The sequence below is a fragment of the Xyrauchen texanus genome, chromosome 30 (genome assembly GCF_025860055.1).
Source record: "Xyrauchen texanus isolate HMW12.3.18 chromosome 30, RBS_HiC_50CHRs, whole genome shotgun sequence".
NCBI lineage: Eukaryota > Metazoa > Chordata > Actinopteri > Cypriniformes > Catostomidae > Xyrauchen > Xyrauchen texanus.
In genome coordinates, this window is record NC_068305.1 from 41,952,277 (window position 1) to 41,977,276 (window position 25,000).

The 25,000-nt window shown below is 43.6% G+C and overlaps 1 protein-coding gene across 1 annotated transcript in view; it reads left to right on the forward strand.

The window, feature by feature from the left end:
• LOC127624090 (1-phosphatidylinositol 4,5-bisphosphate phosphodiesterase beta-4-like) overlaps positions 1 to 10,857 on the forward strand; it is an 82,161-nt gene extending 71,304 nt beyond the window's left edge. Inside the window, 8 exon segments of the mRNA XM_052098739.1 lie at positions 50 to 165; positions 248 to 323; positions 731 to 906; positions 4,259 to 4,360; positions 4,438 to 4,495; positions 5,763 to 5,849; positions 6,023 to 6,059; positions 9,030 to 10,857. Of these exon segments, the coding sequence (XP_051954699.1) occupies positions 50 to 165; positions 248 to 323; positions 731 to 906; positions 4,259 to 4,360; positions 4,438 to 4,495; positions 5,763 to 5,849; positions 6,023 to 6,059; positions 9,030 to 9,118 (741 nt within the window). The 3' untranslated portion in view covers positions 9,119 to 10,857.
• Positions 10,858 to 25,000: the final 14,143 nt, after the last annotated feature.

Consider the following 25,000-nt stretch of genomic DNA (forward strand, 5'->3'; position numbering starts at 1 on the left):
TGATGTTTGTGTAGCTGATCGTCTCGTGGTGTGTATCTGGTGTTTTTAGGAACACAACGCCATGCAGAAGTCTCACTGCACTCAGGTGGATAAAATGATCGCACAACACGACAAGGAGAAATTCACACTGGAGAAACTTCTAGAGAAAGCCATCAAGAAGAAAGGGTAATAAAACCTGTATCTGTGTGTGTGTATGTGTGTGTGTGTGTGTGTCTCAGATGTTATTTCATCATATTCTGTATTTCAGAGAAAATAACTGTTCTGAGTTAAAGAAGGAAATGGTGATAAAAGTGGAAACACTGACGACAGATCATAAAGAGAAGGTACGATAGAAAACCTTCCCATGATGCTTCAGTATTGTTCAGTTCAAGCTCAATCAGCTGCATTTGTGACAGAATTGTAATTTGTCTCTGCATATTTAAAAGCAATAGTCAAATTTCTATCCAATAATAATTTGAACTTTCTCTTGATACGTGCAAGAAAAACACAAGAATTACGCCAGCGATGAATAATTACACATTTATCCGGCTTGAAATATACTCGCACCACTAAAGAAGATTTACACACTTTACAGCTCAGAAAAGAATGAATTAAAGCACATTAACGAAAAGATTTGTGCTTTTAACCCTAATTAAATGATATTTGAAATACAAGTAAATATCAAACAGAGATGATTTTAGGACAAGACTTGTGTTAGTTTTATATCTAATGTTAAAGTGTGTTCTGTCAGGTGAAGGACATCGTAGCGCAGCACACTAAAGAGTGGTCAGAGATGATCAACACGCACACTACAGAGGAACAGGAAATGAAGGACGGTCATGTGACTCAACAGTGTGACGTCCTGCGCAAGCTGCTGGCCAGCGTTCAGGAACAACAGACGCTTCAACTGAAAGTCGTGCATGAACGGTGAGAAACACGAGACGTCGCGCTCCTCAAGTGACACCGCAATCACACTTACAGTAATTGTGAATGTTCCCTGATGCAATGGGGTATTAATATATAATGATAATCGATTCTTAAATTCTCTAACCGATGCATCAAAATGTCTTCGTCAGATCGTTCATAGACGTACTCAAATCATGTGCTGGAGGAAGTTGAGTCTTTTTCAATGAGCCCTGATAATGCTGCTTATATTAATCAACTCAAACACTTTATATTCCATTCTTGTTTTAAATGTGAATCCATCACAATACTGATGCTGTAAAAGCCACAGAGAGTGCGCCACACAGAGAGAGTACGCGACAGAGAGTACGCGACAGAGAGTGCACCACACAGAGAGAGTGCGCGACAGAGAGTACGCGACAGAGAGTGCGCCACACAGAGAGAGTACGCGACAGAGAGTACGCGACAGAGAGTGCACCACACAGAGAGTATGCGACAGAGAGTGCACCACACAGAGAGTCACGCGACAGAGAGTGCACCACACAGAGAGAGTCGCGACAGAGAGTACGCGACAGAGAGTGCACCACACAGAGAGAGTACGCGACAGAGAGTCATGACAGAGAGTGCGCCACACAGAGAGAGTACGCGACAGAGAGTGCACCACACAGAGAGATGCGCGACAGAGAGTGCACCACACAGAGAGAGTACGCGACAGAGAGTGCACCACACAGAGAGAGTACGCGACAGAGAGTACGCGACAGAGAGTGCACCACACAGAGAGAGTACGCGACAGAGAGTACGCGACAGAGAGTGCACCACACAGAGAGAGTACGCGACAGAGAGTACGCGACAGAGAGTGCACCACACAGAGAGAGTACGCGACAGAGAGTCACGCGACAGAGAGTGCGCCACACAGAGAGAGTACGCGACAGAGAGTACGCGACAGAGAGTGCACCACACAGAGAGTACGCGACAGAGAGTACGCGACAGAGAGTGCGCCACACAGAGAGAGTACGCGACAGAGAGTACGCGACAGAGAGTGCGCCACACAGAGAGAGTACGCGACAGAGAGTACGCGACAGAGAGTGCACCACACAGAGAGAGTACGCGACAGAGAGTACGCGACAGAGAGTGCGCCACACAGAGAGAGTACGCGACAGAGAGTACGCGACAGAGAGTGCGCCACACAGAGAGAGTACGCGACAGAGAGTGCACCACACAGAGAGAGTACGCGACAGAGAGTGCACCACACAGAGAGAGTACGCGACAGAGAGTGCGCCACACAGAGAGAGTACGCGACAGAGAGTGCGCCACACAGAGAGTGCACGACAGAGAGTGCACCACACAGAGAGAGTACGCGACAGAGAGTGCACCACACAGAGAGAGTACGCGACAGAGAGTACGCGACAGAGAGTGCGCCACACAGAGAGAGTACGCGACAGAGAGTACGCGACAGAGAGTGCACCACACAGAGAGAGTACGCGACAGAGAGTACGCGACAGAGAGTGCGCCACACAGAGAGAGTACGCGACAGAGAGTACGCGACAGAGAGTGCGCCACACAGAGAGAGTACGCGACAGAGAGTACGCGACAGAGAGTGCACCACACAGAGAGAGTACGCGACAGAGAGTGCACCACACAGAGAGTGCACCACACAGAGAGAGTACGCGACAGAGAGTGCACCACACAGAGAGAGTACGCGACAGAGAGTGCACCACACAGAGAGAGTACGCGACAGAGAGTGCACCACACAGAGAGAGTACGCGACAGAGAGTACGCGACAGAGAGTGCACCACACAGAGAGAGTACGCGACAGAGAGTGCACCACACAGAGAGTGCACCACACAGAGAGAGCAGCGACAGAGAGTGCACCACACAGAGAGAGTACTGCGACAGAGAGTGCACCACACGAGAGAGTACTGCGACAGAGAGTGCACCACACAGAGAGTGCACCACACAGAGAAAGCACGCGACAGAGAGTACGCGACAGAGAGTGCACCACACAGAGAGAGTACGCGACAGAGAGTGCACCACACAGAGAGTGCACCACACAGAGAGAGTACGCGACAGAGAGTGCACCACACAGAGAGAGTACGCGACAGAGAGTGCACCACACAGAGAGAGTACGCGACAGAGAGTGCACCACACAGAGAGAGTACGCGACAGAGAGTGCACCACACAGAGAGAGTACGCGACAGAGAGTGCACCACACAGAGAGTGCACCACACAGAGAGAGTACGCGACAGAGAGTACGCGACAGAGAGTGCACCACACAGAGAGAGTACGCGACAGAGAGTGCACCACACAGAGAGTGCACCACACAGAGAGAGTACGCGACAGAGAGTGCACCACACAGAGAGAGTACGCGACAGAGAGTGCACCACACAGAGAGAGTACGCGACAGAGAGTGCACCACACAGAGAGAGTACGCCACACAAAGAGTACGACGCAGTGTGTTGAGCGCTCCACATACTGTGATGTGTGTTACACACTCATGGTCACATGAGTGATATTAAATATATTCTGTTCATGTGTGTCTTTATGATGCTGATGTGTCCATCGCTGTAGTCCTGCACCCTCATTATCATAGAAGATACGCAGCAGCGTAATTAACTGGACATTAATGTTACATGAGTCTCTGTTTTTACACAAGAGTCTTTATTCATTATGCAGATAAACGCCTTTCAATGTGAACGCTCTTTATGATGCAGGACTGTGAATGACAGCTGTGCTTTATTTGCTTTAGTCTCAACTCATGCACTACATTTACATTTACATTTATGCATTTGGCAGACGCTTTTTATCCAAAGCGACTTACAGTGCAATTATTACTGGGACAATCCCCCCGGAGCAACCTGGAGTTAAGTGCCTTGCTCAAGGACACAATGGTGGTGGCTGTGGTGATCGAACCAGCAACCTTCTGATTAACAGCCCTGTGCTTTAGCCACTACGCCACCACCATTCCCACCATTGCACTACACACTGAGCACTTGGCCCTCTAATGTATGAATCTCAAAGCAACAGAAGTGTGTGTTCTACTACACAGAAGCATTTGCTGTTGGTTCTGTCGAGGGAATGAGAAAAGTGAGCTGCGTTTTTAAAAGATGTGTGAACAGCCCCTAAACTCGACTGAAGAGTAGGCCAGTGGTAATTGTGATTTAATTCGATTAATTATTCAGCATGTCGTGTAATTCAATTGAATGATTTTGTTAATTGACCGCCTACTTTTGACATATTTCATGTACAATCATTCCACATCTCGTCACATCTGTCTGTGTGAACGCTACTCACACGCTTTATTCTAGAAACTGAGCGTCTGTGTAAACCGCAGGACTGATTCTCCAGTTTTAATATCTGTATTGTGATTCATCGACAGGCAAAGCAAAGAAATGAAGGCGAATCAGGCGAAGTCATCGATGGAGAACAGCAAAGCCATCAGTCAAGACAAGACCATCAAAAATAAAGCCGAGCGCGAGAGGTGACGCATTCTTCTCTGTTTCAAACATGCATGAAGAGACAAGATTATTAACACGCGTGTTGCGCTTTGTTTTGCAGGAGAGTTCGCGAGCTGAACAGCAGTAACACTAAAAAGTTTCTTGAAGAGAGAAAAAGGGTTTGTAGTTTATTCAGACGGTTTCAGACCGATTCAAACGTGTATAAAAGTGTTTGAGAAGATTGAGAAGAAACATATGCTCAGTGATTTCAGTATAAAATTAAGAAACATTTTGAGAAAAATATTGTCTTAATCGGGGAGTCTGTGTATCTCAGTGAGTATTGACGCTGACTATCACACCTGGAGTCGTGAGTTTGAATCCAGGGCGTGCTGAGTGACTCCAGCCAGGTCTCCTTAGCAACCAAATTGGCCCGGTTGCTAGGGAGGGTAGAGTCACATGGGTTAACCAAATTGGACGGTTGCTAGGGAGGGTAGAGTCACATGGGTTAACCAAATTGGACAGTTGCTAGGGAAGGTAGAGGCACATGGGGTAACCAAATTGGCCCGGTTGCTAGGGAGGGTAGAGTCACATGGGGTAACCAAATTGGCCGGTTGCTAGGGAGGGTAGAGTCACATGGAATAACCAAATTGGCCCGGTTGCTAGGGAGGGTAGAGTCACATGGGGTAACCAAATTGGCCTGGTTGCTAGGGAGGGTAGAGTCACATGGGGTAACCAAATTGGCCGGTTGCTAGGGAGGGTAGAGTCACATGGAATAACCAAATTGGCCCGGTTGCTAGGGAGGGTAGAGTCACATGGGGTAACCAAATTGGCCCGGTTGCTAAGGATCGTAGAGTCACATGGGGTAACAAAATTGGCCGGTTGCTAGGGAGGGTAGAGTCACATGGAGTAACCAAATTGGCCCGGTTGCTAGGGAGGGTAGTGTCACGTGGGTAACCAAATTGGCCGGTTACTTGGGAGGGTAGAGTCATATGGGTTAACCAAATTGGCCGGTTGCTAGGGAGGGTAGAGTCACATGGGGTAAAAAAATTGGTCGGTTGCTAGGGAGGGTAGAGTCACATGGGGTAACCTCCTCGTGGTCACTATAATGTGGTTCTCGCTCTCGGTGGGGCGTGTGGTGAGTTGTGCGTGGATGCCGCGGAGAATATTGTGAAGCCTCCATGCGCACTTCGTCTCCATGGTAACACGCTCAACAAGTCACATGATAAGATGTGCGGATTGATGTCTCAGACGTGGAGGCAACTGAGATTCGTCCTCCGCCACACGGATTGAGGCGAGTCACTACACCACCACGAGGACTCAAAGCGCTTTGGGAATTGGGCATTCCAGATTGGGGAGAAAATAATATTGTGTTTATTAATTGGCTCAGAATGCATTAATGTGTTTTTAATTGTGTCTTGAACGTTTTTACCATATTTCGTCTCACAGTTGGCGATGAAACAGGCGAAAGAGATGGAGCAGCTACAGAAAAACCAGCGAGAACAGCTGGAGAAACTGGAGAAATGTAACGAGCAGGTGAAATATGAGCGATGTCTGTGTGTTTACATGAAGTTAACCCTTACCAGAATCCTGACCGTGTCGTGATTTCACTCATGATTTCATTTGTGTGTTTTTCCTTCATGATTATATTTTGTGTACATGACGTCTGAAGTCATTCATTTATATTTGATTTGCTTTTCTTTGAACAGCTTTTGAAATCACACCATGCAAAGTGTCCGACTCAAGGTAGGCTCAGTCGTATCTCTGTTGTGTCTTTCCAGTGTTCTCTTATTAATCGTGTCATACCTGTCTTCTTCTCTCAGGTGTGTTCAATCACACAACACTCCACAACTTTCTCCAGCTCAGAAGCTTTTGTCTTGTGAGATATTTCGTGCTGGTTATATTATTTGTGTTCTGTACATTACGCTGAACAGCGTCCCGTCTCGAGCGTGTCTGGAGAGCACGGCGTTCTGTTCCAGTCTGTTGTGTTGTTGAGCACATCCACGCTAATCTGTTTTCATTTGTTAGCGCTGATTTCGCTACGTTTACATCTCTCAGTGCTTTTCATTGGATGTGAATAACGGAGATTTCTAACAGTATAATACAGGACTTCCTTGAGACCGATTCCTCGAGTCAGGAACACACCGGCGAGTTTTGTGATGTGTGCGGTCTCTCGCTAACATTAGAACATTAGAAGCGGCATGACCGTACAGCTTGTATCTACTTGATCAAGATTATAATCAATGAACATTTGTTAAATCAGCAGTAAAATCTGAAAACATTGGAATCGTACATTGTGCTTCTTTTCCTCAGATTACGCTAAAAACACACAATATTCCCGGCTTGTGTAGCTAATGCGTTGTCGAGTTGATTGACAGGCGATATCTGTATCTGAAAGGTGATTGGCTCTTTCACCTTTAGGGTGTGGCTTCCTGATCCGTTGGCCGCTGAGTGTTCCAGTTTCTCTTATTCTCTTATTATCGGTTGGAGTTTTTCGAATGACTCACTCAGTCACTGAATCAATCATTAGACACACTAAAAGAATCATTAATGAATCTGAAGCACAATGATTGTCTCATGATACCCGTCGGTCATTTGCGTCAGTAAGATATAATGTGCTGACTGCACTAAACTCACATATAGATGTGTCATTATCATCATCATCATCATCATCAGTCAAACTCTAAGAGTCAAAGTGTTTGAATAAGCACTCACATATGTGACTAAAGGAACGTTCACATCAACACTGTGTCAGTATTATAGTGATGCAGAACAGCGAGCTCTTGAGAGTAAACGTTCAGTTTGACTCGTTCTGTGTAATGATTGTCCAAAGATGAGATCCACACCATCCATTTGTCATTGAATAATGTCTCTTTAAATATGATTTAGTTATTGATCAAAAACAACAAATAGAAACATTTCATTTCAATCACTCGTAACACAGATGCGCTAGCAAAACAAACACTTCTTAAAGAGACAGTACCGCTTTAACACTTGTTCTACATATCAATGAAATACTTGTAAATAGTACACATTAGCATGTAAACAATAAACATATGAATATACAGTACTGTGCAAAAGTGTTAGGCACATAAGATGTTTCACAAAAGCATTTGTGTTAAATGGTTATTTATGGGGCTTTTCCACTGCGCGGTACAACTCGACTGGACTTTGCTCGCTTTTTTGGGGTTTCCACTGTGGATAGTTCCTGGTACCTGGTACTTTTTTTAGTACCACCTCGGTTGAGGCTCCAAGCGAGCCGAGCCGATACTAAACGTGAAACCCTGCAGATCACTGATTGGTCGGAGAGAATCGTAACTACCGGCGTCACTGGATTTGCGACACGCGACATCAACACGCTAGTTTTAGAGTTAGCAACAGTGATAGCGGTATCATTTGTTAACACGACTTTCGAATTGTAAACAGAAATGGCTGTGAGCTAAACCAAGCCATGGTCAATAAACGAGGTGCAGATGTTCCTCTCGTTAGCGTCGAACGAAACAACGTGAAACGATGAAGTCTTTCAGGAAGTGTCTCAGCAGTCGGCCGCACACGGATACCACCGGACCTCCCAACAGTGAAGGGAAAAGTTACAAACACTTAAAAGTGACGACAGAACCATCAAGGAAAAGTGGAAGTGGTTCGACCAAATGGACGCTATCTAGACCGGCGAGCAATGGGAGGGAGAGCGCGCTGGACTCGGTCACGGCGTTGTTGGAGTCACGATGGAGGATGGGACGTTTTGTTACGTTAACTCTATATTCTGCATGAAAGCTTCTAAAACAACCAATTTAACTGTTACACTCGTGTAAAATCACCATCAGCAACTGCTTTATGCAGCACAATGAGCTAGCGGCTAACAGCTAGCGCTCATGTTATTGTTTATTGTTTTGTGTCGCGTTTAAGATGATGTCACGGCAGTAGAGGCGGCGTAACTATGGCGATCAGCCTATAATCCCGCCCACATTGAGGCGGCACTAAACAGCAGTGGAAAAGCAAGCTCAGAGAAGTAAAGCGCGTCGAGTCGAACCGTAACGTGGAAAAGTGGCGTTATTTATATCTTCAGCTTTAGTGTGTCAGTAGGAAATATAAATGTTAGACTCACAAACATTGCTTTTGCAAACAGAAAAGATTAGAAAAGAAGAACAGGGATGGCATTGCCCCACAGTGCCCCCACAGTGCCCGCACTGAACATCGGGTCAGTCTGAGATTATATAAGAGACAGAGGAACTGTGTTCAGGGGTATTTAGGAGAATTGGGGCTGTTTTAAAGGTGAAGGTGGTCACACTGAATATTGATTGAGCTTGTTTATATTTACGGGACTTTGTGTGACATTAAGTGACAAATTAAAACTGTTTATGTCATTATATTTGAAGACATCCCACAATGCAACATGTTTCACCAGTGCCTAAAGCTCTTGCTCAGTTCTGTGAGTGCAATAGAATATATGCAATATCACGACATCAGATGTGTTTATGAAATACATGTAGTCAAATTAATACTCCCATAATTTACCAAGTTAAAAGGATCCGCATATAATTAAAGCATTCGCTGAAAGAGAATTTCTTCATACTGTATGTGAGCAGAATATAACCTTCACGAGAGACTGAATGTAAATAAATATACTGAACGTTCTGTATGAACAGCGGCGACCTCAGAGAAATGAAACTCTGCTGAGTAAATCATAAAGTCCCTGATGTGTGTGTGTTTCTCCAGGCCAAGGACATGCAGAAGATGGTGAAGCTGGAGGAGGAGATGGACCGCAGACCAGCCACGGTGGTGTAACGCCTTCACCTGTCACCTGACACGAGAGAAAGAGCGAACGCCACCTCGCCAACACAACCAAACGAAACCCCCATAAATCCACATCACTGCACTCAACGTGTCTGTCACACTCCTCACCCCTGCAGTCTGTATGTCTGTAACCCCGCCCCCTCAGCTCTAGCCCCGCCCACCACTGCAGCTGTGCCCAGCCAATCCCAGCCGTAGCTCTGCCCACTCTGCTGTAAACGAGCTTTGAACACCCCCCGGATTTCTATGAAGCACAGCCGCCGTCACGTCCCCTACATAGTGAGCACATCAGCGTGTCTAGCGCTCAGAAGTCTGTCAACTTCTCTCAACTGAACGTGTCCGGAGCACTTTATATGTGTAGAGACGATCTTTGAATATGTAGCGGAGCGCTAGCTTATCTCTGTACAGGACGAATGTAGAGCGAGTGTGAATGAAACCAAACGTCATCGCCGATGTCCTTCTCAAGCAGTCGCTTTTATCATCTGTTCACTTGTTTTTAAGATAGATGCGCATCATGCGTTTGTATTTTAGAAGTGGAACTTTTTAAAACGCTGAACGGCCCTCCGTCAGGGTCATTCAATCACAGCGCTGCACTGGACCTGTTTGAAGACAGTTGGTGTGTTAGTGCATGAGGAGTATTGAGCGGGACAGGTGCAGGAAGTAGCGAAGCGTCACACCTGTGTCCTTCAGGTCCTGTACTGTACGGTGCTATAAACAAAGACCTTGTGCAGCTGGACACGTCAACATGTCTCACACTGAACTTCTGTTGCATTTTGGGTTTTATTCCTTTTATTTTTTAGAAGTAAGCTATTGGTACTTGTTAAAAGAAAGAGTTTATTGTATATTCTGGGTTAAATGTGCTCATATTGACCGAACGTTTGAGGGTTTTGGGATCATATGTATATTGTGTTTTTGCTTCTTTACGTTCATGTTTTCAAGTGTTTGCTGGTGATCACATGACTAGCGGAAACTCCATCAGCTACAAACGTGCCACAATATGATCGGACATCACATTATTATACTAATGCCAACATAAGGGTTATTTATATACAGATACATGTATAAATATAGAAAAGTATATGATTAAATACGGCGAATACTTTAAGACTGCGTTTTGTTTCTTAGACGCTTTTTGCACTAGCTGAATGTTTTCTGTCTGCGGATTCTTTTTGCAGAACTGTCGCTCTGAATCTCATGTTTCTGTCTGTCTGCTGTAGTCTGTAGCTTAATGCATCACGCTGAGTGCTTTTGTATTTATATCGTATTTGTCAAACTTCAAGCAATGAAACACTAAAACAAAAGAAATCCTGTTGTTATCTGCTACTTTAATACTGTTTTATAGTATGTGTACCAATAAACGATCCCAGGTGTTAAAATGAAAATCATTTATTGTGTCAAGAATCTCTTAAAATCGAGAGATGATGTGACGTTTGAGTTTTATGCTGAATTCATATTTTTGCATTGCACAAATTTAAAGGTACAGTACACGATTACATCCCTGCGTTAATCTAAATGTAACTATGCTGCACAAGAGGACTCACTCACTTATATTGTCCCATTCATGTTTTATTCAAATGTCATAAGTGTTGTGCACCATGAACCAAACCAATCAGCTCCGAGGGGAATCACAACATCACACGCTTTGATTTGAAGTGAAATAAATATATAACTATTTGAAAACTGTCTTTAATGAGGTTATAAACGACCATCCCATGAAGCATTGCCAATGACATCATCTAATATATAACAATAAAAAAATATACAACCATTGATTTGAAGTTGTTGATTATATAGACACAAAATATTTAAAGTAAAACTATTGAAATATGTAGTGTGAGTGACAGCGACTCGATTGCATCATTCAGGGGTTTAAAAACGCTTTATTCATTTATGAACGTGTCTTTGAGCTCGTGTTTCCTGTGAAGTCTCGTGAACTGCGAGATTGATTTAGTTCATCAGTTTTAGATGAGTAATTCTACACCAGGCCTGCTCAACTGCCGAATCAGAGGCCTGCGCGAGGGGCTGTTCACAGATTGCGCTGCAAATGATCATTATCCGTCATTTTGACAGAACGGGAAGATTAAAGAACTGAAATCATGGATAAGTGTCAGTTTGGACAAACAGAAGTTCTATTCATTCATTTGGTCCAGAAAACCAAATTGAAATTAAAGCATCTATAACAAACTTTACTGTTGTTCAATACAAGTTTAGCATCTGTTGGGATGTTATTTTATTATAATAATTTTATTTTTTTATTTTTTTACAGTTTCCTGCTAGAAAATGTTCTCATAATCAACAATGAAATCTATAAACACATTTGTTTTATTTATGTAGAGCATGCCTCAAAGATTTCCTGTCTGGCTTACTTGCAGATGATGTTCTACACAAAGCAAGTACAAGGTTTACTTCTTTATGGACTGGGGGTGGTGTAGTGGACTAAAGCACATAACTGGTAATCAGAAGGTTGCTGGTTTGATCCCCACAGTCACCACCATTGTGTCCTTGAGTAAGACACTTAACTCCAGGTTGCTCCGGGGGGATTGTCCCTGTAATAAGGGCTCTGTATGATACATTGGTACTCAGAAGGTTGCTGGTCTGATCCCCACAGTCACCACCATTGTGTCCTTGAGTAAGGCACTTAACTCCAGGTTGCTCCGGGGGGATTGTCCCTGTAATAAGTGCTCTGTATAATACATTGGTACTCAGAAGGTCACTGGTTTGATCCCCACAGTCACCACCATTGTGTCCTTGAGTAAGACTCTTAACTCCAGGTTGCTCCGGGGGGATTGTCCCTGTAATAAGTGCTCTGTATAATACATTGGTACTCAGAAGGTCACTGGTTTGATCCCCACAGTCACCACCATTGTGTCCTTGAGTAAGACTCTTAACTCCAGGTTGCTCCGGGGGGGATTGTCCCTGTAATAAGTGCTCTGTATAATACATTGGTACTCAGAAGGTCACTGGTTTGATCCCCACAGTCACCACCATTGTGTCCTTGAGTAAGGCACTTAACTCCAGGTTGCTCCGGGGGGGATTGTCCCTGTAATAAGTGCTCTGTATAATACATTGGTACTCAGAAGGTCACTGGTTTGATCCCCACAGTCACCACCATTGTGTCCTTGAGTAAGACTCTTAACTCCAGGTTGCTCCAGGGGGATTGTCCCTGTAATAAGTGCTCTGTACAATACATTGGTACTCAGAAGGTTGCTGGTTTGATCCCCACAGTCACCACCATTGTGCCCTTGAGTAAGACACTTAACTCCAGGTTGCTCCGGGGGGATTGTCCCTGTAATAAGTGCACTGTAAGTCACTTTGGATAAAAACGTCTGCCAAATGCGTAAATGTGAGGCAAATAAACCCTGTGAAGACTTCTCAGCATCAGCTTGAGGTCAAAGGTGATTCTGTGAAGTTTGTTAATGACACAGTTACACTAGAACACATGTTAAGTTGATACTGTGTGCTTGCAATGTGCTGACCAAGCATTTATGTCTTAAGTTTGCATACACGTGTTGAGTATTAGCGCTTTCCCACCATCAGGATGAACTGATCTGAGCGCAGTGAGTAACGGATCCAGAAGCATTTACACTTGAACAAAGTTCAGTTCAGTACGGTACAAACCATTCCCAGACACAGAATGACCTTTCACCTACAGTGGACAACACAGAATGACCTTTCACCTACAGTGGACAACACAGAATGACCTTTCAGCTACAGTGGACAACAACACAGATTGACCTTTCAGCTACAGTGGACAACAACACAGAATGACCTTTCACCTACAGTGGACAACAACACAGATTGACCTTTCACCTACAGTGGACAACAACACAGATTGACCTTTCAGCTACAGTGGACAACAACACAGATTGACCTTTCAGCTACAGTGGACAACAACACAGAATGACCTTTCACCTACAGTGGACAACAACACAGATTGACCTTTCACCTACAGTGGACAACAACACAGAATGACCTTTCAGCTACAGTGGACAACAACACAGATTGACCTTTCAGCTACAGTGGACAACAACACAGAATGACCTTTCACCTACAGTGGACAACAACACAGATTGACCTTTCACCTACAGTGGACAACAACACAGAATGACCTTTCAGCTACAGTGGACAACAACACAGATTGACCTTTCAGCTACAGTGGACAACAACACAGAATGACCTTTCACCTACAGTGGACAACAACACAGATTGACCTTTCACCTACAGTGGACAACAACACAGAATGACCTTTCAGCTACAGTGGACAACAACACAGATTGACCTTTCACCTACAGTGGACAACAACACAGATTGACCTTTCAGCTACAGTGGACAACAACACAGATTGACCTTTCACCTACAGTGGACAACACAGATTGACCTTTCACCTACAGTGGACAACAACACAGAACGATCTTTCACCTACAGTGGACAACAACACAGAACGACCTTTCACCTACAGTGGACAACAACACAGAATGACCTTTCAGCTACAGTGGACAACACAGATTGACCTTTCACCTACAGTGGACAACACAGAATGACCTTTCAGCTACAGTGGACAACAACACAGATTGACCTTTCACCTACAGTGGACAACACAGAATGACCTTTCACCTACAGTGGACAACAACACAGATTGACCTTTCACCTACAGTGGACAACAACACAGAACGACCTTTCACCTACAGTGGACAACAACACAGAACGACCTTTCAGCTACAGTGGACAACACAGAATGACCTTTCACCTACAGTGGACAACAACACAGAATGACCTTTCAGCTACAGTGGACAACACAGATTGACCTTTCAGCTACAGTGGACAACACAGAATGACCTTTCACCTACAGTGGACAACACAGAATGACCTTTCAGCTACAGTGGACAACACAGAATGACCTTTCACCTACAGTGGACAACAACACAGAATGACCTTTCAGCTACAGTGGACAACACAGATTGACCTTTCAGCTACAGTGGACAACAACACAGATTGACCTTTCAGCTACAGTGGACAACAACACAGAATGACCTTTCAGCTACAGTGGACAACAACACAGATTGACCTTTCACCTACAGTGGACAACAACACAGATTGACCTTTCAGCTACAGTGGACAACAACACAGATTGACCTTTCACCTACAGTGGACAACACAGATTGACCTTTCACCTACAGTGGACAACAACACAGAACGATCTTTCACCTACAGTGGACAACAACACAGAACGACCTTTCACCTACAGTGGACAACAACACAGAATGACCTTTCAGCTACAGTGGACAACACAGATTGACCTTTCACCTACAGTGGACAACACAGAATGACCTTTCAGCTACAGTGGACAACAACACAGATTGACCTTTCACCTACAGTGGACAACACAGAATGACCTTTCACCTACAGTGGACAACAACACAGATTGACCTTTCACCTACAGTGGACAACAACACAGAACGACCTTTCACCTACAGTGGACAACAACACAGAACGACCTTTCAGCTACAGTGGACAACACAGAATGACCTTTCACCTACAGTGGACAACAACACAGAATGACCTTTCAGCTACAGTGGACAACACAGATTGACCTTTCAGCTACAGTGGACAACACAGAATGACCTTTCACCTACAGTGGACAACACAGAATGACCTTTCAGCTACAGTGGACAACACAGAATGACCTTTCACCTACAGTGGACAACAACACAGAATGACCTTTCAGCTACAGTGGACAACACAGATTGACCTTTCACCTACAGTGGACAACACAGAATGACCTTTCACCTACAGTGGACAACACAGATTGACCTTTCACCTACAGTGGACAATAACACAGATTGACTTTTCACCTACAGTGGACAACAACACAGAACGACCTTTCACTTACAGTGGACAACAACACATAATGACCTTTCACCTACAGTGGACAACAACACAGAATGACCTTTCACCTACAGTGGACAACAACAAAGATTGACCTTTCACCTACAGTGGACAACAACACAGAACGACCTTTCACCTACAGTGGACAACAACACAGAATGACCTTTCACCTACAGTGGACAACAACAAAGATTGACCTTTCACCTACAGTGGACAACAACACAGAATGACCTTTCACCTACAGTGGACAACAACACAGATTGACCTTTCACCTACAGTGGACAACAACACAGAATGACCTTTCAGCTACAGTGGACAACAACACAGAATGACCTTTCACCTACAGTGGACAACAACACAGAATGAACTTTCAGCTACAGTGGACAACAACACAGATTGACCTTTCACCTACAGTGGACAACAACACAGAATGACCTTTCAGCTACAGTGGACAACAACACAGATTGACCTTTCACCTACAGTGGACAACAACACAGAATGAACTTTCAGCTACAGTGGACAACACAGATTGACCTTTCACCTACAGTGGACAACACAGAATGACCTTTCAGCTACAGTGGACAACAACACAGAATGACCTTTCACCTACAGTGGACAACAACACAGAATGACCTTTCAGCTACAGTGGACAACAACACAGATTGACCTTTCACCTACAGTGGACAACAACACAGAATGAACTTTCAGCTACAGTGGACAACACAGATTGACCTTTCACCTACAGTGGACAACACAGAATGACCTTTCAGCTACAGTGGACAACAACACAGATTGACCTTTCACCTACAGTGGACAACACAGAATGACCTTTCACCTACAGTGGACAACAACACAGATTGACCTTTCACCTACAGTGGACAACAACACAGAACGACCTTTCACCTACAGTGGACAACAACACAGAACGACCTTTCAGCTACAGTGGACAACACAGAATGACCTTTCAGCTACAGTGGACAACAACACAGAATGACCTTTCAGCTACAGTGGACAACACAGATTGACCTTTCACCTACAGTGGACAACACAGAATGACCTTTCACCTACAGTGAACAACACAGATTGACCTTTCACCTACAGTGGACAATAACACAGATTGACTTTTCACCTACAGTGGACAACAACACATAATGACCTTTCACCTACAGTGGACAACAACACAGAATGACCTTTCACCTACAGTGGACAACAACAAAGATTGACCTTTCACCTACAGTGGACAACAACACAGAACGACCTTTCACCTACAGTGGACAACAACACAGAATGACCTTTCACCTACAGTGGACAACAACAAAGATTGACCTTTCACCTACAGTGGACAACAACACAGAATGACCTTTCACCTACAGTGGACAACAACACAGATTGACCTTTCTCCTACAGTGGACAACACAGATTGACCTTTCACCTACAGTGGACGACAACACAGAATGACCTTTCAGCTACAGTGGACAACAACACAGAACGACCTTTCACCTACAGTGGACAACAACACAGAACGACCTTTCACCTACAGTGGACAACAACACAGAATGACCTTTCACCTACAGTGGACAACACAGAATGACCTTTCAGCTACAGTGGACAACAACACAGAACGACCTTTCACTTACAGTGGACAACACAGATTGACCTTTCACCTACAGTGGACGACAACACAGAATGACCTTTCAGCTACAGTGGACAACAACACAGAACGACCTTTCACCTACAGTGGACAACAACACAGAACGACCTTTCACCTACAGTGGACAACACAGAATGACCTTTCAGCTACAGTGGACGACAACACAGAACGACCTTTCACCTACAGTGGACAACACAGAATGACCTTTCAGCTACAGTGGACGACAACACAGAATGACCTTTCAGCTACAGTGGACAACAACACAGAATGACCTTTCAGCTACAGTGGACAACAACACAGAACGACCTTTCACCTACAGTGGACAACACAGAATGACCTTTCAGCTACAGTGGACGACAACACAGAATGACCTTTCAGCTACAGTGGACAACAACACAGAATGACCTTTCAGCTACAGTGGACGACAACACAGAATGACCTTTCAGCTACAGTGGACAACACAGATTGACCTTTCAGCTACAGTGGACAACAACACAGAATGACCTTTCACCTACAGTGGACAACACAGATTGACCTTTCACCTACAGTGGACAACAACACAGAACGACCTTTCACCTACAGTGGACAACACAGATTGACCTTTCAGCTACAGTGGACGACAACACAGAATGACCTTTCACCTACAGTGGACAACACAGATTGACCTTTCACCTACAGTGGACGACAACACAGAATGACCTTTCAGCTACAGTGGACAACAACACAGATTGACCTTTCACCTACAGTGGACAACAACACAGAACGACCTTTCACCTACAGTGGACAACACAGATTGACCTTTCAGCTACAGTGGACGACAACACAGAATGACCTTTCACCTACAGTGGACAACACAGATTGACCTTTCACCTACAGTGGACGACAACACAGAATGACCTTTCAGCTACAGTGGACAACAACACAGAATGACCTTTCAGCTACAGTGGACAACACAGAATGACCTTTCACCTACAGTGGACAACACAGATTGACCTTTCAGCTACAGTGGACATTCGAGATCTAAGAACAGACAAAAGACCAAATTCAGAAGCTCTAAGAGACCAAGTTATCTGTCGATCAGACAGATAAACCGGAGCAAGACCATTTAAAGCCTTAAATGTTAAGAAAAGGATCTTAAATTGAATACAGGTTGCAACAGGTAGGCAGTGGAGATCATGCAGAAGAGGGGTGATGTGGGCAGAGCACCTTGTGAAGGTGAGGACTCCTGCAGATCATACTGTAGTCTAGCCATTTTTGGGGGAATAAACTGATAAAACAGGGCATTACAATAATCAAGACGTGAGGTGATCAGAGCATGTACCAATGTTTCAGCATCAGCAGAGTGAGTGAAGATCGGAGTCGTGCAATATTCCTTAAGAGCAAGAAAGAGTTTTTAACTACAGAGGAAATATGAGAATCAAAAGAGAGGGAGGAGTCAAATAAAACACCAAGATTACGGACAGAAGGGGAGGGCTTAACATAAACCCCATCAGTATCAAAGCACAGGTCCATTCTTTTTACTTGAGTAGTGAGACAATTAATGATATTTCAGTTTTGTTATTGAGTTTAAGAACATTCTGGAACATCCAGAGGTTGAAGTCTGTGATACATGCAGTGAGAGAGTCAGGAAAAGATGCTGGTGAGGTACATCTAGATGTCATCAGCATAATCAAATTAAAGGCCATGTTTACATATGAAGTCACCAAGTGGAAGCATGTCAATAGTAAACTGTAATGGTCCAAGGACTGAACCCTGGGGAACACCTTGTGTTAGAGGAGCAGGGGTAGATTTGTAATTGTGCTTAGTGATGAAATATTCTCTGACAGGAAGGTAAGAAGTGAGGTAGGATAGAGCTGAACATGCAATGCCAATTTCAGAGAGGCGAGAGATGAGAATATAATAGCAAACAGTGTCAAAACCGACCTTAGGTCAAGGAGGATTAGGATGTTTGTAGACCCAGATTCCACAGACAGGAGGATGTCATTAGAAGAAGAAGAAGAAGAAGAAGAAGAAGAATTTTATTCACATACACATATATTCATATGCACTTAAGATAAAACAAAGAACAAAGAATTGATCATGCATGTTAACTGATCCCCAAAGAAGCTATCTAAAGCTTATACTCGCGGGCCATGACAATCAAAAAAATAAAGAAAAAAATAAATAAATTAATTAATGTGTGGCCTACATATAAAACATTTCATACCTAACATTCAAACAACACATAATAGGGGATCCCATTTAACAAGTACAATTTTGTTGACAGTTTACCTTGAGGTTGTAAGAGTAACACTGACATACATGCAGAGTGAGAAGTAGTACATACATCAACAAGATGAATACAAACTTAATAATTGTTTCTTGAGATTTTTTTTAAAAGAAAAAAAAAGAGCTTGAATTTTTCAAATTTTCATCCAGCTCGTTCCAAATCCGCGGTCCCTGGCACACTACACTCATACCAGTGCTTTTTAATCTCCGTTTTTATCAGTAATAATGTGCTTGTTTCTAGTGAGGTAAGTGTGCCGGGGATAGCGGATGGGAACAAGCTCACACAAACTGCCATTCAATCCAAAGACCACCTGATACATAGTACATGCATTGTGAAATATATTATATTCAGTTAGTCTTAAAATACCGTACCTAAGAAAAATAGAACGAGTTGGAGCATTGGAATCAGACCACGATATGGCACGAATGATTTTTTTTGCAGAATTTCTAATTTTTTTAAGTAATTGTAATAAGTATTGCACCATATAATATTACAATAATTGAAATGGGGTTCAAAGAGGGTTTTATAAAGAGTAAGTAATATTGCATGAGGAAGCAGATGTCTAAGCTTAAAAACAGACCAACATATTTTGATAGCTTTTTGACAAGATATTCAATATGGTGTTTAAAGTTTAGGTGATCATCTATAAAGACACCCAAAAATGTAGTCGTCTTCACTCTCTTTAGTTCCTCTCCGTTTATTTTAATCTGGAAATTTAGATCATCGAAATTAAGTTGTTTTGTTTTTGGACAGAATATTATGTAGTTTGTTTTTCTGGTGTTTATAGATAGTTTATTTACTTTGAACCAGTTATCCACATTCTGAAGCTCTTTGTTAAGTAGTTGTTGAAGTTCAAATTCTTTTTTGTGTGATAGAAACAACCACACGTAGAAGAGCAGTCTCAGTGCTGTGATGGGCAGAAACCAGACTGGAAAGGTTCAAAAAGACCATTAGAATTTAAGTAAGACTGCAATTGTGAGGCCACTACTTTTTCAAATATTTTTACTAGGAACGGGATATCTGAAATTGGCCTGCAATTATTCAAATTTAAACGATCAAGACCAGATTAATGGGGGTTACAGCAGCAGTTTTGAGTTCTGCTGGAACTGTGGCACAGGCAATAATTCATCAAATGTGTGATGGTCGGTGAAATATCAGCGACTATGATCAAATATCATAGTCATTTAGACAGAAGTACATTCAAAAAGAATGCATTTGGTGTTTGTGTCATTAAGTCTTGAATTAAATCTCCCCAGTGTCTCTGGTGATTGTGCAACTGTGTTCCAGTAAATAATCACATGCAGTAATTGGCAAATATATTCACATCATTCAGTCGGTGAGCTCTCTGAAGCCCTTATTAAAACCACTCCATTAATGCTGAGCCACTTATGAACAACAACGTCTCATAATGATATTTGTGTTGTCGTGGCAACTCCAAACCTCAGCGGTATAAAGCTTGTGGAGGTCTCAATGACCAGCTTTTGGAGAGAGCCTCATCTTTATCATCAGCATGCTGAAACTCTCCGACAGGAGCGGCTCCAAGACGGACACTAAAATCCTCCTGGACGCCATCTCCAAAGACAAGGTCCACCTCACCAGGTTCATCCTAGACGCTCTGGATGGGAAGATCATCGACTCGAAGACTGAAGGAGCGCAGACGCCTCTGATATCGGCCGTGTTCCTCCAGGATCCTCATGCAAGGAGCAAGTTCATGAATCTTCTGCTGCAGAGAGGTGCAAACGTGAATCACCCTGACGAGAGCGGCCGTACGGCACTCAGTTACGCCTGTGAGATGGGATACCTGGATGCCGTGAAGATCCTGGTGAAAAACAACGCGGATCCGGAGGCGGCCGACACCTGGGGGAACACGGCTCTGATGTACGCGGCTGTAGCTGGACACTCGGTCATCGTGGAGTTTCTGGTCCGAGCTTTTAAAAGATTGGGCCTCCAGATAGACCGGCAAAACAAAGTTGGCAACTCTGCCTTTGAGGTGGCCAAGTATCTCGGACACACGGACTGTTTACAAGCGCTTGTGAGTAACTCAAAGAGACTTCATGATGGGGATGTCTTGGCTGAAAAACTGTCTGCTGTGAACGTCAATGCCGATGCTATTGTGGAGAGGTCCTCAGAGTCTTTTCTGGAGCATCTTCTAAGCAAGGAGAGCCATCCAAATGCCCAAGTAAAGCGTTTATCTGAAGATGGCACACGACTTCCCATCAGTTTAGGTCGTAAAAGGTCCCTCATTTTACGCAACAGGATACAGTCGATGGGCTCTATTGAGGAATATGAGAGGGAAAGTGATGCTTCAGCACCATCAACTCCTCAAGGTCTCGTGTTCTCTGGTGTTTTGACCCCCAAAGCTCCTCAGAAACTCTCCCCGAGCCCCAAACATGGAGAACAACTGTCCACCTGTCCAAACAGCCACCTGCCGCCATTGATCAGAGAGCTCAGCACGCCCGTGTTTTACTCACCTAGACCCTCCAAAACACCTTCAAGAACTGCTCCATCAGGAACGCTGACTGGTCCTCTTGGCATTTTGCTGACTCCAATTGGGAAAAGTGGCAAAGAGAAACTAGATAAAGCTGAAAAAGCCAAGAAATTGCCGTTTGAATTACCCATCAGACGGTTTGATGACCGTTATTACCAGAAGAGATGTAGTTTACCGACCAGCGCTCTGGCTTCAGGAACCTCACCGCGTCACCTGATGTCTTTACACAAAAGCAAAACCATGTCGAAAAGCCCTCGAAACACCGAAACCCTCGACGTCCCCGTCTCACCACAGAGCTCCAGCTCGTTCAGCGCACTCAGCAGCAGATTGTTGAGGAGATTCACTTTTCCAGACTTCAAGAAGAGCAGCAAAGAGTTGCAGGAGGGTCGTGGCGCAGGGAGCGGAGCGTCTGAACTGCCGAGGTCAGAAAGTTTTCCCCAGGCGAAGAATCACCCTCAGGTGGGAAACAAGCCGAGCATAGACAGCATCAGTGCGGTGAAGTGTGAGTTTGACTTTCAGTTTAAAGGCGCTCAGAACTTCTGACCATGTGGGACTGATCATGTGCTGCAGGACACGCTTGACTTGCGGTCTGTGATGCGAACTAACACGCTGCTTTAGGAAACATCGACATCTGCCCCTCTCAGACTCACTGTTCATTTACCTACAATGAAATGCATAGTGCTCCTTTTTAACTTACATATTTATTGCCCAGTTTAATGAACGTTTCATCAGTCTTTTAGATGTTAGTGATTATTACAGTCGGTAAAAGAGACTGGGGCTAGTTGAGAGCATGTTTACATACACTGATAACACCACATATATGCTTCATTATAAATCTTGACAACGTACGTATATTTGAGACGTATTATTCTCTGTTTTTGACATCACACACTTGCGCACGTTGGATGAGGCAGTAAGAACGTCGGTCAAGGGGTTTATATGCAGCACAAAATATACATGTGCCAATCGGTTTATGCTTGAACCGTTTATGATATCCCGATAAAGGAAAACCGTTTAAGGTGTGACGACACGTGCTCTGAATATTTCTCTGGGTTTGTTTATATTTGAAAGTCAATCTCTTCATAGACGGCAACAAAAGTCCCAATTTTTCCCCAGTTCGCTTCTCTGTTATTGAGCACGTGCGAATCTCTCCCTTGTGATCGTGCGTGTTAAGTATTTGATTGATTCATTAAGACTTTGTGTTCCCTGTAAACTATTTAGTGCTTCTTTTGCATTGTGTTCGTAAGAGAAGCAGCAGGATCAACACTGAAGCTTTATTCTGTCTCTCCCGGTTAGTTGCACATTTGCTTTTGATTCTTGCGCTCGTACCGCACAGTACCAGAATTAATCGCTATATAACATTAAGTGTGTTGATGTGGTGAGCTTCGTGTATCCCTTCTCACTGTGTTTAGGCTTTAATGGGGTCGTTTATAAAGGATTTGATGTGTTTAAGTGTATTGATAATAAAGTGCCGTTGCAGGTGCGGCCGTGTTTAACCCAAGCTGCCGTTTCATTTGTCTTGTTTCTGCAGAGCAAAATATTAAACAAAAGACGGTGGAAAAATACACCTCATTATTAATAACACAAGCATGTACTTTATGTTGTTCCAGAAATGAAAACCCGACAATGAATGTTTGCGTAATAAGAGCAATCTCTAATGAGTGTCATTCAATAATGTAGAACATCAGATCCAGAGCAGGTTTGGTGATAATAACTTGGGAAATTGCACTGTAAAAATAACCTAACTTACACGTAGGCTACATACCAAGTGTGCCGCACAAACCCTCAAAAGTGAAGCCAAAACGTCTCGATCGCCCCCCCGTCATAAGCCCCGCCTCCCCATGTTATTCAACGGTATCACGTTGATGTCATTTCAAGTGTTTGTTTTCAAAATAAGTTTGTTTTTAGTTATTTGATGCTATAAAAACGCTGCTGTGACATCATGATTGACAGCTGTGATTGACAGGTTCTCTGAGCGAAGTAGTCACTGAAGCACCAACGCACTTTTTTTCGGGATCTTCGGAGGACTGAGGAGATTGGAGCTTTAAATTTAATATCTAAATTTCTATAATTAATTATTTCACACCGTCAAAAGTCAAAAGGGGCGTGTGCTTGCGATTGATTCAGCGAGAGTGAGGGCGGGGCCTTGATTTAGCGGCTTTACTTCCTGCTCACTACTGCGCAGGTCTGGTCCCGAAATCGCAACTGCGCAGACTCAAGTCCCAAGATGTCAGCGCCACATCGGGACACTGGCGGCTTCAGTTCTCACCAATGGAAAAGAGCGAAGGGGCGTCGGCCATCTTTTTTTACAGTCTATGGTACATACACACCAGCACGTATAATCCACATTAAGTAGAACTGAAACTGGAGCTAGCACGTCTAAAGATGCAAAACTAGCGCTGAACTTCCTCCTTATCTCCAGAAGATATTCAGTTTGTCCTACCTGTGCCCGCTGGAGCGACCCTTTTACAACATCTCATTAGCACAATTCAGTTCAAGTATAAAGTAAGAATATATGATATATCATACAGGCATACAACGCCAAACTCAAACGGTCAATGCTTGATGAAGTTGGAGAATGATGCCTAAAAGCGCTCAATGGCTCTCATGAACTAGTGCTTGTAAGGGACCGTCTGACAACTGCATAAAACATCAGAGGTGTCCGATTCATTCAGTTAAAGTGTACTAAGCTGTACATACTCTTTACGATCTTTAAATGTTTAATGTATATTACAGTTTTTAACAGGCAGATGCTTTGGACACTTGGACAGCGGGGGTGTTTCAGCACAGTGTCACGACTTTTCAGAGGATCTCGTATGAACGATCTCTTGGGAATATTTCACAAATATTAAAATAAATTAAACTTTACCCACTAATATCATTATGCGATCATAAAGTATTAATGTTTTATTTAAATATAATTTGTTTGGTCTGTTTGTTGTGATGTGCGGTCACTGAAAAAACACATTAAAGACGTCTTATTGGTCACTTATATTTATGATGCGTGCAACTTTATAAACTCAGTAAGATTAGATGAGATACTGGCACTTAACAATGTGCTTAAAGGTTCTTAAAGGGACAGCGGACCATTTACAGGAGCTGTACTGGTTAAAGCCGACGGACTGAATCTGTTAAATGTGGATGTGTCATTAATTGTTCTGCATCTCTCATTGTGAGGAACATGAAGGCAACATGAGTTCATGTTTGTGGGTAAAACCAGAATGTCAGTAATGATGAATTGACACATTTGAGCCTGTTTGTTTATATATTTTAAAATGAAACGTTTTACATTTTTACTCAAATTTGGTGAATCTTTGGTTGTCATTAAAAAAACTGCATGTTTTGATCGCATGAACAATCGGTCATGTGAAAGCGGTCATGCGGACCGCGGTACTGAACCCGAGGCTTCCTGTAGGAGCTGTTCTGAGTTCGGTTGCAATGGAACTATAATGCAACTGAAGCGCGATTCACGTGAATGTGACATCACAATGACATACAAGTACGATCAACACGTCAATCAAGTCTACACACGGCTTATAAATACTATTATAGTTTATAAATATAGGGTATAATAGGAGACGACAGTGGCGATAACTTCACCT